Source organism: Fonsecaea multimorphosa (assembly GCF_000836435.1).
Source record: "Fonsecaea multimorphosa CBS 102226 unplaced genomic scaffold supercont1.13, whole genome shotgun sequence".
NCBI lineage: Eukaryota > Fungi > Ascomycota > Eurotiomycetes > Chaetothyriales > Herpotrichiellaceae > Fonsecaea > Fonsecaea multimorphosa.
In genome coordinates this window covers 413,991-426,008 of record NW_015971647.1, presented here as the reverse complement: position 1 = coordinate 426,008, position 12,018 = coordinate 413,991, and the positions used below count along the sequence as shown (strand labels likewise).

At 54.3% G+C, this 12,018-nt stretch overlaps 4 protein-coding genes across 4 annotated transcripts; all 4 read left to right on the top strand.

Moving 5' to 3' along the window:
- Positions 1-536: 536 nt before the first annotated feature.
- Positions 537-1,916, top strand: Z520_06854 (uncharacterized protein; the record flags this gene model as incomplete). Its single annotated transcript, XM_016777354.1, has 4 exons — positions 537-619; positions 685-938; positions 1,031-1,192; positions 1,225-1,916. The coding sequence occupies 4 exons, from the start codon at positions 537-539 to the stop codon at positions 1,914-1,916; spliced, it is 1,191 nt and encodes a 396-aa protein (XP_016631525.1).
- Positions 1,917-2,844: 928 nt separating this feature from the next.
- Positions 2,845-4,377, top strand: Z520_06853 (uncharacterized protein; the record flags this gene model as incomplete). Its single annotated transcript, XM_016777353.1, has 1 exon — positions 2,845-4,377. One exon carries the CDS (start codon positions 2,845-2,847, stop codon positions 4,375-4,377), a length of 1,533 nt encoding a protein of 510 aa, XP_016631524.1.
- Positions 4,378-5,359: 982 nt separating this feature from the next.
- On the top strand, positions 5,360-7,767 carry Z520_06852 (uncharacterized protein; the record flags this gene model as incomplete). Its single annotated transcript, XM_016777352.1, has 2 exons — positions 5,360-5,587; positions 5,638-7,767. 2 exons carry the CDS (start codon positions 5,360-5,362, stop codon positions 7,765-7,767), a joined length of 2,358 nt encoding a protein of 785 aa, XP_016631523.1.
- A 930-nt stretch (positions 7,768-8,697) lies between these two features.
- Positions 8,698-11,631, top strand: Z520_06851 (uncharacterized protein; the record flags this gene model as incomplete). Its single annotated transcript, XM_016777351.1, has 1 exon — positions 8,698-11,631. One exon carries the CDS (start codon positions 8,698-8,700, stop codon positions 11,629-11,631), a length of 2,934 nt encoding a protein of 977 aa, XP_016631522.1.
- Positions 11,632-12,018: the final 387 nt, after the last annotated feature.

Genomic DNA, 12,018 nt, shown 5'->3' with positions numbered 1-12,018 from the left:
GCCTGGCAGGTGGCGGACACAAGGGTTGACGAGAAACATTTCCAGAGCTCCTTCGTACTAGTGCCACAACCATCTGGCCAGCAAGCCATGCTGTTTCCTTGCTTCCAAGCCATAGAGCTTGGAGGCTCTCGGCAGCATCCATCCCGAAACACTCTAAAGGTATGATTCTTCTCGGCCATAGTTACATATCCAGCATCAGTTGAGATGGAGCGGAAAGCGGACGCACGAACCGTTGGCCACCCCCTATTCCCGTTTCCCACCGTTGACCCTAGGTGCTCCAAGCCGAATTTCAACGCTCCACCTACTGTCTGAGCTAGAGATGGCATTGCAACGTCCCTTTTTGGGACTGATATCTCGTGGTCAATTCGGCGCTAGAAGATCGAAAGCCCCTCAGAATCGTTACGTTCTTCAAACATGATAGGGTTCACGAATCTCCTGCGCGCAGGGAAATCTCCCTGTTCCTTCGTTCCCATCCAACGCCGTTGTCCATCTTTCGACATCTTTGTGCGACTGCAGTCCTCTGGAAGACGGCAGCCATGTCGACGAATCCCAATCCTGGGTTCGTCCCAGAATCATGGAGTTTATATGGCGTTGGCGCATTCTTCGTCGTCCTGCGACTGTCCGTAACCAGTGGCCTGCGATCACCGTTGCATGAGACTGACCCTTCTGACATGCTTCGAACAGGGCCGGCAAGATCAAACGGGTGGGCGTCAAACACCTTGAAATCGACGACGCCCTCATCGCCTTCGGCTTCGTGGCCTACACCATCCTCGTTGTGGCTTTTAACGAAATGCTGAAAGGGCCAGGGTCCAACCTGATGACACCTGAGGAGGAAGCTGCGCTTACACCCGAGCTCAAAGCTGGGCGCATCCGGGGGAGCAAATGGGTGTTTGTGTCTGAGCATGCGGAACTTCTTACAATTTGGAGCATGAAGGCTGGTGAGTTGAAGGCTGTTGACTTTTTCACAGGGCAGCCATTGTCATGGGCTCTCCCCCGTTAGCAGCGCCGCAGACTGACAAGAGATATCTAGCCATGCTGGTCTTATACGCAAAGTTGATTGACAAGACTCGACAGCGCAGATTGCTCTGGGCGGTCGTGGCATGGGTGTGCTGCGCTTTCGTGGGAGATGAACTTGCCCTCTTTACTATCTGCAGACCTCTTTCGCAGTATTGGGCTGTTCCGCCCCAAAATTGTGAGTATTTGGCTCGTTTCTGTCGACTTTAGGGTTCCTCGCGCTGACGCAGCCTAAAAAAAAAGCCCAATGCTCGACCTACCAATACTATCAAATTGTCAACGCGGTCTTCAACATCTCCACCGACATCCTCATCATGCTCATGGGCATCCCTCCAGTCCTGTCAGCGCGCCTGTCCCTCCAGCAAAAGCTTATTCTGGGCATAATTTTCGGCATGGGTGGCTTTGTGATCGTCGCCGCCATTCTGAGGGCGATATACTGTCTGGTCCCGTCATTGATCTCTTACGTCTATATGAACTGGTACTTCCGCGAGGCCTCCGTGTCCATCTACGTGACGACCCTCCCAGGAATCTGGGTGTTCCTGAAGGAGATGTTCCCCATCATCCAGAGACTCACGAGCCGGCCCGCCACGAAACCGTCCAATTCCCAAACCATCGAGCATCGCAGACAGCAGCCGTCTTACTGGAGGGAGCCCAGCAAACACAACAACCGCAGCCAATTCGACGCCAAAGAAGATCTCGACTTTGACCTGGATACGTACCCGATCAGTAAATCCATGATCACGACGGCAGAGAGCGACCTCGGGGGCCATGGCGTCGGCCGCAGCGACAGTGGACAGGGCGATGCCGACTCAACGAGCTCCACGCGGTATGATGCCGGACTCAACGAGATAAGGTGCGACAAGACGTTTACCGTCGAGAGTATTCCCCGAGGTCGACCTTGATCGAGGCGCAGAAAGATGGAGGAAGGACGCCCTTGTACGAGAACGGCCTCCCATTGTGAATCATGCTATGATCAATTTTTTATCGCCTGCTGAATCAGCGCTGTGTATGATGTTAAGACGTATCGATGTGATGGAGGTCCTCTATTTTGATAATGACAGTCTAGGGACGAGTACCAATGTATGCTAGGATGGCAAGGTGTTACACAGGACTCAGCAGGCTTCCTCGGACCAGGATACAGCCCGCGGGGCTGATGGGCGGATGGTACGGGTGTTTTATATCAAGATCGGCCGACACCGATCAATTGAGCTCGGCTTGCCGCCTTGCCAGGTACATAAGTCGTGCACACCTCGTACAAATACCATTTCTCTGCTGAGGCTGGAAATAGTTTCCACTAAATCTGGTCTCCCTGAAAACTCCCGGTAATGTTGAGAGCTTGGTTTGAAAGACCTTTTGTTTTTGGGGAAGGATGCAGCAAACATGGCAGCCTGGGTGATGAGGAGAGCCACTTCCGTCAGCGTGCAGCAGACAACCCTCGGGTGAAATAATACGGGTAGAATGGACAGGAGTGACAGGGTAGGGCAGCGTCTCACGATCGGGCTGAGGCTGAGGCTGTGCCGGGTTTTAAGGCTGCCTGGCCTCGAACTCGGCTGTTGGTTTTAAAAGCGCCCATCATCTTCCTCTTCGTCCTCCTCGTTTGAGATAAGACACAAAACTACTTGACACTTTGCCTTCCAGGACCTGAATTATCGTGCAATGGTGTCCTCTTTCATCTTGCAATGATGTACGCAAGACCTCGCTGGCAAGATGCCGGCGTAGTCCTTTCGCTTTGACCGCCTACCGCTGGCCATCGAAGTCATAATATTGGATGATATATGAATCCATGTCTCACACTTGCAGACCTATGCTTATACACTAACATTTTGAGCTATGTTTCGGTTCGCAAATGCTATCCCGTCTCTTAGGGGAGCGACCAAAGCTCCGGTCGAAGGCGATGCAAACCCTTCAGGAGAAGCAGATGACCAAGTCCCCCCACTAAACACAATCTCTTCCAGCAACGGTCAAGACACGACGCCCATACAGGGCATGCCTTCTTGGGCTAGAGAATTGAATAACGCTCGAGCCAACAGACACAGTCGAGCCTCATCGATCGTTTCCACCCAGTCCAAGTTCACCACAACTACTCTGCACGAAGATGCGCGAAGCATCGACATCAATGTCGCCGGCCAGTATTTTCGGATCAGTCGGGATGGCTCGCGAATTACAGCTGATGCTCCGCCGCCCTATACTGGGCCGGGCGAAGCGATGCGCTTTCAAGGGGACGGAATGAGCGATGTGGTGAGCTTGCTCAGCTTGGACAGCCGACTTGAGGTGGATAGTCAGAATGTCGATGAAGACAATTTGGAGGACGGGTCGACCACTCCAAGGTCAGCATTCACAGCCATCGACCATGAGGGTGCTGTGCGAGCCAACATACTGGATCTGCCAGAGCTTGAGATGCCCTCACCAATGGGACATGATCAATTGAACCACCGCTCATCCTTGACCACTCCAATCGGTAGCGAAAGGACGACTGCTTCTACAACCGGACTCGACCCAAGCCTTTCCAGTGGGGACGACTCAGAGATCCTTCCTCAACCGAGCCCAGACCACCGCGGAAGGAGGGCGACCTCAGAAGATCTCACGCGCGACGGGGCAGATCAGATGCCACAGTCCTCACCGTTGAGGAGGACGTACCGAGAACGCCTTCCTCGGCTGATCACGTCTAGGGAGATTTCGCGGGCCAACCATCGACCTCAACACCATCGACAGCGATCCTACACATCGCGAGGACGTCCACTCCAGATCCGATCTGCTGGTGCAATTCTAGATGATGTGCCTGACGATCATGAATCGCGATCTCCGGATTACATAGGGAGAAACGCCCGCGGAAGGTTCCCAGTCCTCATCAGGGCAGCCACGACCCAGAATACCAGTGCTCTCAGAAATGGCGAATCATCAGCCCGAGGAGTGAATCCTCTTGACATGAGCGAGACGCCGGAGGACAGCAACACGCCTCTACCTATGGACGACGAGAACGACATCTCTCTCCATTACGCGCGAATGATGCGGAGATTGGACTCTACACACCGCAAGGCGCTGCTCTTCAAGGACAAGCAAGTGGCGGAGCTTCGCGAGAAACTGAACGAAAAGGACATTGTGTTGAGACAGCAGCTACGGGCTAAGGATTTCATCATTGATGACCTCAAGAAAAGGCTGAATAACCTGGAAGAGAACGTCGAGGTCATGCTGGAGAAGGCCCGACATCAAGTGGAGGATCTGTGGGAGTCTCGGTGGAAAGACCGTGACTTTCACCTGCGAGAGCGCATGAGACGGATAGAGGAAGAGGCCCAGAAGACGCTCGAGCGAGTGAGGATCTGTCAAGCACAGTCCGAACGAGAGCCGAAGGATAATAATGAGTAGGGCGGCTTCTGCGATACACGACGCCACCAGAGACGGCAAAGATAGGGACGATTGAGACGAGCTTGAGGAGAGCGGACGAGGTTCCTTTCTGCCGGTTTTGTGGGCAGGGGGAGGGTCTGCGACAACTAGCCGCTGCAAGTAATTGAGACGAGTGAGTTCATATACGAATTGAGAGATGTACAAGTACGGTCGGCGGTGCCTGTTGGATTGCTTGTAGCCACTCTCTTTGTTTCCGATGTTCGCCGAGTACCTACACAGTTTTTGGGCGGGAGGCTTGAAGCCCTACAATGCCTCTGCAGTTGGTAGCCCTCGAGCCCTGTAGTGACCCCGCCGTTCTCAGGACCTAGGCGGTGGTTGGCTCCGTTCGGAATGCGGTGGGGGCCTTGCCGAGAGCCTGGAGAGCAAGTAGAGCCTAATGACTGATGCCTAAAAGTTTTGGGTGACGCCCCTCCCCCCGGGGACGCGCCCAGGCATTGGGGGATCGCGCAGTTTAAGCGTGACGCCCACCAACCACAATCAGGCATCGTTGCCAAAAACAAGCACCAGCGGTGCCAGTGACTTCATTACCATCCCCAGTCTGATCATTCTCGCAGCTTCTCACCCCACGTAGTTTCCTCAACAACTTGCCATACAACAAACCTCCTTGGTGGGTGCCGAAGTGCCCTCAACAACACCTGGCCTTTTTCCACTTCCCACGTTTGCTTCCCTGTGACATCCAGTGTCGATTGTGTAATGGCTCTTGCTCGTTAAACTTGAATCCTTATCTGCTCGCTCCATCTTGACATCTACCTGTTCTATCTTGTCCCTCACCTTGAAATTAACCCATCCAACGACTTCAGATCCCCAACCAGCCTGCGTTCCCGTGCATGGGCCGATTCGCCTCTTCCCCGTTCGACGGACTCTGTCGTTGAATCTATCAACTCAATCCGACCCTGATTCAATCCGTCCCCTCTTTCCAAACTCACACGGATAGCCGAAAACCATGCCGTCCCAAGCAGGATCGTCCAAGGAGGCTCTGTCCAAGGCTGCCCCGCGAGGGCGAGGCAAGAAGAAGGGTAACCAGCTGCAAATACCATGGGTTTATGATTTGGTCCTGTGGGCACTGTCCATCCTGATAGATCTCTTCTTTCGAGAGGTCCATCCCAGAGGAGCCTGGAAGGTCCCCAAAACAGGTCCGGTCATCCTTGTGGCTGCACCGCACGCCAATCAGGTATGCAAAAGGACTGTGTATATGGCTAGAGACAATACTAACACGCACAGTTTGTCGATTCCCTGATTCTGATGAGGATTCTCAAGCAGGAGGCCAAGAGAAGGATTTCATATCTGATTGCTGAGAAGTCGACCAAACGCAAGTTCATTGGGACTCTGTCAACAGCGATAGGGGCGATCCCGGTGGGCCGAGCCCTGGACCAAGTCAAGCCGGCAAAGGGCAAAATATTTCTTCCAGACCAGGATAATGACCCTACCCTGATTCAAGGCGTCGGCACCGACTTCACGAATGGCGAATTCGAGGTTGGCGGATTGATTGTCCTCCCCAAAGTGAGAGGCCAGACTCCCAGCACGGAAATCGCCGAGATTATCTCCCCTACACAAATTCGCCTCAAAAAGCCCTTTAAGTCACCAGAGGCATTGGAGTCGTTGACCGGCAATGGCACCGTTGGCGGCGATACAAACGAACAAGAGATTGAATCCCGGGGCTGCTCATTCAAAGTTGCGCCGTATGTGGACCAGACCAAAGTCTACAATGCAGTCTTTGACGAGCTCGACGCGGGTGGCTGTATTGGTATCTTCCCAGAAGGTGGGAGCCATGACCGACCCGATCTCCTCCCCCTGAAAGCAGGCGTGGCCATTATGGCCCTAGGTGCTGAAGCCCGGCATCCCGGATGTGGTGTCAAGATTATCCCGATTGGCATGAACTATTTCCACGCGCACAAATTTCGATCGAGGGCCGTCATCGAGTTTGGCCACCCCATCGAAGTTCATCCTGACCAAGTTGAAGCGTACAAAGCGGGCGACCGGAGAAACGCGGTCGGTTCTCTCCTCGAAACAGTCTTCCAGGGCTTGGTGGCTGTGACCCAATCAAGTCCAGACTACGACACCTTGATGTTGGTGCAAGCGGCCCGCCGACTATACAACCCGTTGGGGAAGAAATTGCCTCTGCCGCTGGTGGTGGAGTTGAACCGACGTTTGGTCAAAGGATACACCACCTACAAGGATGACCCACGCGTTGTCGAACTCAAGAAAGATGTCCTCGCGTACAATCGCCAACTTCGGGCACTTGGTGTCCGGGACCATCAGGTGGAATGGGGCAACCCTACCAAACATCCCTGGTGGCGCATTCTTGGGACGCTGATCTATCGACTGGGAGAGCTCTTCTTCCTGGGCATTGGCACTCTTCCCGGGCTGGCCATGTTTTGGCCTGTCTTTGTTACCACCAAAGTCATATCGTATAAGAAGTCTAAGGAAGCTCTTGCGGCATCGACGGTGAAATTACAGGGTCGAGACGTCATCACTACTTGGAAACTGCTCGTGGCAATGGCGTTTGCTCCAGCGCTCTACATCTATTATACCGTCATTGTTTCCGTATGGTTGGTTTACAACCGAAGAGACGGATACTATACCCACAAGGTCCCGTGGTGGATGGTGGCCCGGACCTATGTGCCCGACTTTGTCCCGATCTCGCTTTTTGCCATTCTCTTCTTTATCTTGTGTATCCTCATCACGTTTGCCGCTCTGAGGATTGGGGAAATAGGCATGGATGTGGCGAAGTCGTTGCCGCCTCTGTTTGTTGCACTCAATCCGCGCTCCTCCAGCCGATTCGCGAAGCTCCAACAGCGCCGCCAGGCCTTGTCCGAAAAGGTGACGAAGGTGATCAATGAGTTGGGACCCGAGGTCTTCCCCGACTTTGACGCGAAGCGGATTGTGCCCGATGCGTATAGGGAAGGGGCGTACCAATCCAAATACAAGAAAATGCCAGAGGAGCCCAGAATCGACTCAACCGAGCCCACGACGCCCACCTCTGGCGCCTTCGAGGAGCGGACCGCCGAGTCACCTGGTTCGAAATCCATGTTACCATTCGGGTTTCTGCCCTCGAACGAAGCCTTCCACAATATTGGAGGATTTGGCTTCTTTGCGTCGCGGCCTACGACACCGAAGAGTCGCAGCAGAAGCAGTTCGGCAGGTGGAGCACTTGCCTCGGCCGGCAGCTTGAAATTCACCACGCTGGATTCTGATGAAGTTAGCAAGCGAATCCGTGGGGCCATGCGGGAGAGAGGACGCAAGCGTGAGAGCGAAGGAGCAGAGACCGGGACAGAAAGTAGTTGGGACATGGCTGATGATGAACGAATGACTCCAACGACCGAGGACGAGGAACCCAAGAAGGACCGGTGATGATGCGAGTGGACGGGTGCCACCACGATAATCATGAGGGCAAATGACAGGGATATGAGCACGAACAGGGAGCTGCCAGAAAGACGAGGTATTGGCGTCGTCACGGAGTCTTTTACATTGTGCATTGGACTGTTGCTTCGATACCCTTTTGGTACATGTATAGGAAATGACTTGGCATGTTGAGAATGACACTTCGGCACTGCGTAGGAGGTGGCCTAGTATGGAGTTCGGAAACCCCATCCCTGGTATCCATGACGGAGCACCGATCATTCTGGTTCGAAACAAGATTTGAGGGCTGAGAAGCGAGATGATCGGCGTGGGGGAGGTTTGGTGTTGTTCAAGTTGATCCGGGAATAACATGGGGCGCCGGACGTCGCCGACGCTGGAGACGCCACCCGACATTTGGAGCCTTGTTTCGAGCCTTGTTTGCTTGCATCATCTCTGCCACCAAAACACATTGCGATCGCCCGTCGCAAACCTGCATGACCACCCGAGCACCTCATCGACACCACCAGACAAAACTCCCCTTCTCTCTGTATCTTGTCGTTACACGCATGGTCTGTCTCTAGCTTCAAAGGCCATGCTGCCACCGTCCTTGCCCAATCAACATTCCTGACTCACCGAATCCTGTAATAATATCGGCCTTGCGACATTCGGCCAACACACGCCACGCCGAGCCCAGGCCTTGTACCACGATACCACGATTGTTGGTTCCTTCACCGGAACTGCTAGATGAATTGCTGCTGCTACAGTTGTTGCTGCTCACATTGGTCTACCGCCTGGTCCTCCACCTGCAACTATAACACAACCTGACGGGTGCCTGTCAGTACTCGATATACACCCCTCAGCCTGATCACTGCCAACCCTACATATCCTTCCAACCAAAAACACCTCGGACCACACTGCTTCTCCTATCCTCCCTCCCCTACAATGGCTCCCTTCCGTCTCGACGAGGGCTTTTCGGAGGATGCGTCAAGTCAAGATGAACATGGGCGCATGTCTGCGGCCACAGCCGCCCGCTTCCAGGAATGGGTCATGGCGCAGAATGAACAGGCGCGCGCCGAGATTGCATACGAAGTTTTACGAACACTGCGGACCTCCAATATCGCGGCTGTGGTTGAGAGGCTGACGCCGCTCCTGCATATCGACCCATTGGAGAAACTGCCTCCAGAGATCACTTCACAGATATTCTCCTACCTGGATGCAGAGACCCTGCTGATCGCTTCACTGGCTTCAAAGACATGGAGGGCGCGCATTTTGGACGCGATGCTGTGGCAGGACCTGTACAAGAAGGAGGGTTGGGGCCTAAACACAAAGGAGATCAGACAGTTTGAAAGCGCTCTCATGCGACAAGAGTTTAAAAAGGCAAGAACACAGTTGCCGGGCCAGCCTCAGCTGAAGAAACGAGCAACCTCCGACTGGTTGGAGTCGAGAGGACGTAAAGTCTCTGCGGACGTCTCTCAGTGGCGAGAGCAGCATGGCGTGATCGAGGCCGACACAGACATGCAATCCGAATCGACTGATGACCAGGAAATGCAAGACGCTCCCACCAGCATTCAGAACTCTCCACAGCGGCCAAACAAGAGACAAAGTGCAGACTCGGGCGATGAGATGGACTATTTGTCGGATGCACTCCCTGGAGAGGACGCTCATTCAGGGAGCAGAAGCGGCCGCTCCCTCGACCCTCCGATCAAGACACGACTCGTCACCCATGATGGCAATGGCGAGGAAAGACTGAACTGGATCCATCTTTACAAGCAGCGCCAGAAGCTTGAACAGAACTGGACCAAAGGTCGGTATGCTACCTTCCAGCTCCCTCATCCCTCATACCCTCAGGAAGCACATACCGAGTGTGTCTACACCGTCCAATTCTATGGGAAATGGTTGGTGAGCGGCAGTCGGGACAAGACGCTACGAGTTTGGGACCTTGAGACCCGTCGGTTAAGGGGAAAGCCTCTATCTGGCCACTCTCAGTCGGTGCTGTGTCTTCAATTCGACCCGACTGAGAAAGAAGATGTCATCATTTCCGGCAGCAGTGACGCCAGCGTCATAATCTGGCGGTTCTCGACCGGCCAGAAGATCCACGAAATCCCCTCCGCACACGAAGAGTCCGTTCTGAATCTGAGATTCGACCATCGATATTTAGTCACCTGCTCGAAAGATCGACGCATCAAAATCTGGAACCGAAAAGTCTTGGCCGCGACGGACAAAGACTACCCTGAGATCGGGCGCGACAGTCAAGCACGGGTACCGTCATACATCGTCAACACGGCGGAGATGGAGCCGTCTCTCTTAGAGGCCAGACTCGCCAACGGCACGATCCGAGCCCTGAAACCATATATGCTCCTCCTGACCCTGGAAGGACACAGTGCGGCCGTCAACGCCATTCAGATCAACGGCGATCTCATTGTGTCTGCCTCGGGTGATAGGCTCATCAAAGTCTGGAATGCCAAGAATGGAAAGCTGCTCCGAACGCTACAGGGTCATCAGAAGGGAATCGCTTGCGTCCAGTTTGACAGCAAACGAATCGTCAGTGGGAGTAGTGACAACACCGTACGGATATATGACCCCTATACCAGCGCCGAGGTGGCCGAGCTTAAAGGGCACACCAATCTTGTGCGGACCGTACAAGCTGGATTTGGTGATCTCCCGGGCAGTGACGAGGAGGACTCGACCCAAGCAAGAGCGGCTGAAAGGAAATACCTCGAAGATCTTGCGCAAGGTAATATTGTCGAAGACAGAGGACACAATCGACGCGTCAGGAGTGGTGTTGAAGGAACTTCTCGACTCGCATTGGGTTCCAGATTACCTCCCGGTGGAGGTGGCAGCAAATGGGGCCGGATCGTCTCGGGCTCATACGACGAGACAATCATTATATGGCGCAAGAATGCCTCGGGAGATTGGGTTATTGGACAAGTGTTACGGCAAGAGTCGCCGTCGGAAAACGAAAACACGCGCTCTCGCTCACGACACAACGCCGCCGCTGGTCACCCTGCTGTACAGCACCACCCGCTACCAGTGATGCATCCACCTCCGAACTTGGCTCCGCCCACGACGTCGCATCCGCCTCCACCACTCCAACTGGTGCCTCCCGCCAGCACCGGACCTGCTGGCGCAGCTCATCCGGCCGTCGCGACAGCGTCTCACATTGTCCAGCAAGCAATGGGGACGTCGATCGCCAGTCTTGGTGCAGGTCTTTCCAACGTCATGAGCATAGGCAGAGTGCTGAATGGGTCAGCCGGCCCTGGAGCTCCACGGAACAGCCTGAATTTCACTGGCAGCTTTAGCTCCAGCTCTACAATCAACGGAAACAGTGCACAAAGTCTAGCACAGGCCACTGCGGCGCACACTCAGGCAGCTGTCTCCCAAATTGTGCAGAACGCTATCATGCAGGCCCGGTCTCAGCAAACGCAGAATCAGCAGTCATCCAATGCCAACACGGGGACGTCAACGGGTAGTCAAAACCAAGCTCAGCAGCAACAGCAGCAACAGAACCCTCTTCCACATCATCCAGCTCCTGCTCCTGCTCCTGCTCACCCTCAACCAGGACTGGCCCCCGCAGCAGCTATAGCGCAACCGCAAGTAGCTCTCCAGCAAGCCCAGCCGCCCCAAATAAACGCAGCTCAAGCTCCAGCTCCCGCGAATAATAACCAAAATGCCGCCGGCAACGGCAACATCGCAGATGGCAGTAACAACACGAACGGGGCAAACAACCAAAATAATGCCGTCTCTCGCGTGTTCAAACTGCAGTTCGACACCCGTCAAATTGTGTGCTGTTCGCAGGACAGCCGCATTGTCGGGTGGGACTTTGCCAATGGGGATCCCGAGATTATTGAGGCTTGTAGATTCTTTGTCGGGCCGTGAGCGATACAGATAACGAAGGAGTGGGAATGTAGGGAGATGAAACGCTATTTGCTCCCGCCAGAAGAGGTTTCTACGTCAAGAGGCGAGTATGCTGGTGGGAACACGCCACCCTACCTACCTACTTAGGTACCTACCCAGGTAGGCAGGAAAGAGAAGGACCATACTACCTATGGTGGGAGAGCATGCTACCGCTTGTCTCTTTCCCGGGAGTCCAGTCCGGTCTAGTCCGGCTAGGTGTCCATACGGGACAGACTCTGATTAGGTAGAGAGAGAGAGCATAACAGCGCACCAAAGTTTAGGCTTCTGACCTTGGGACGTGGCTTGGAAAACAGTCAGTCAATCAGCAAGCCAGCAAGCCAGCCAGCTATGCGACCGGGCCTGTTTAGC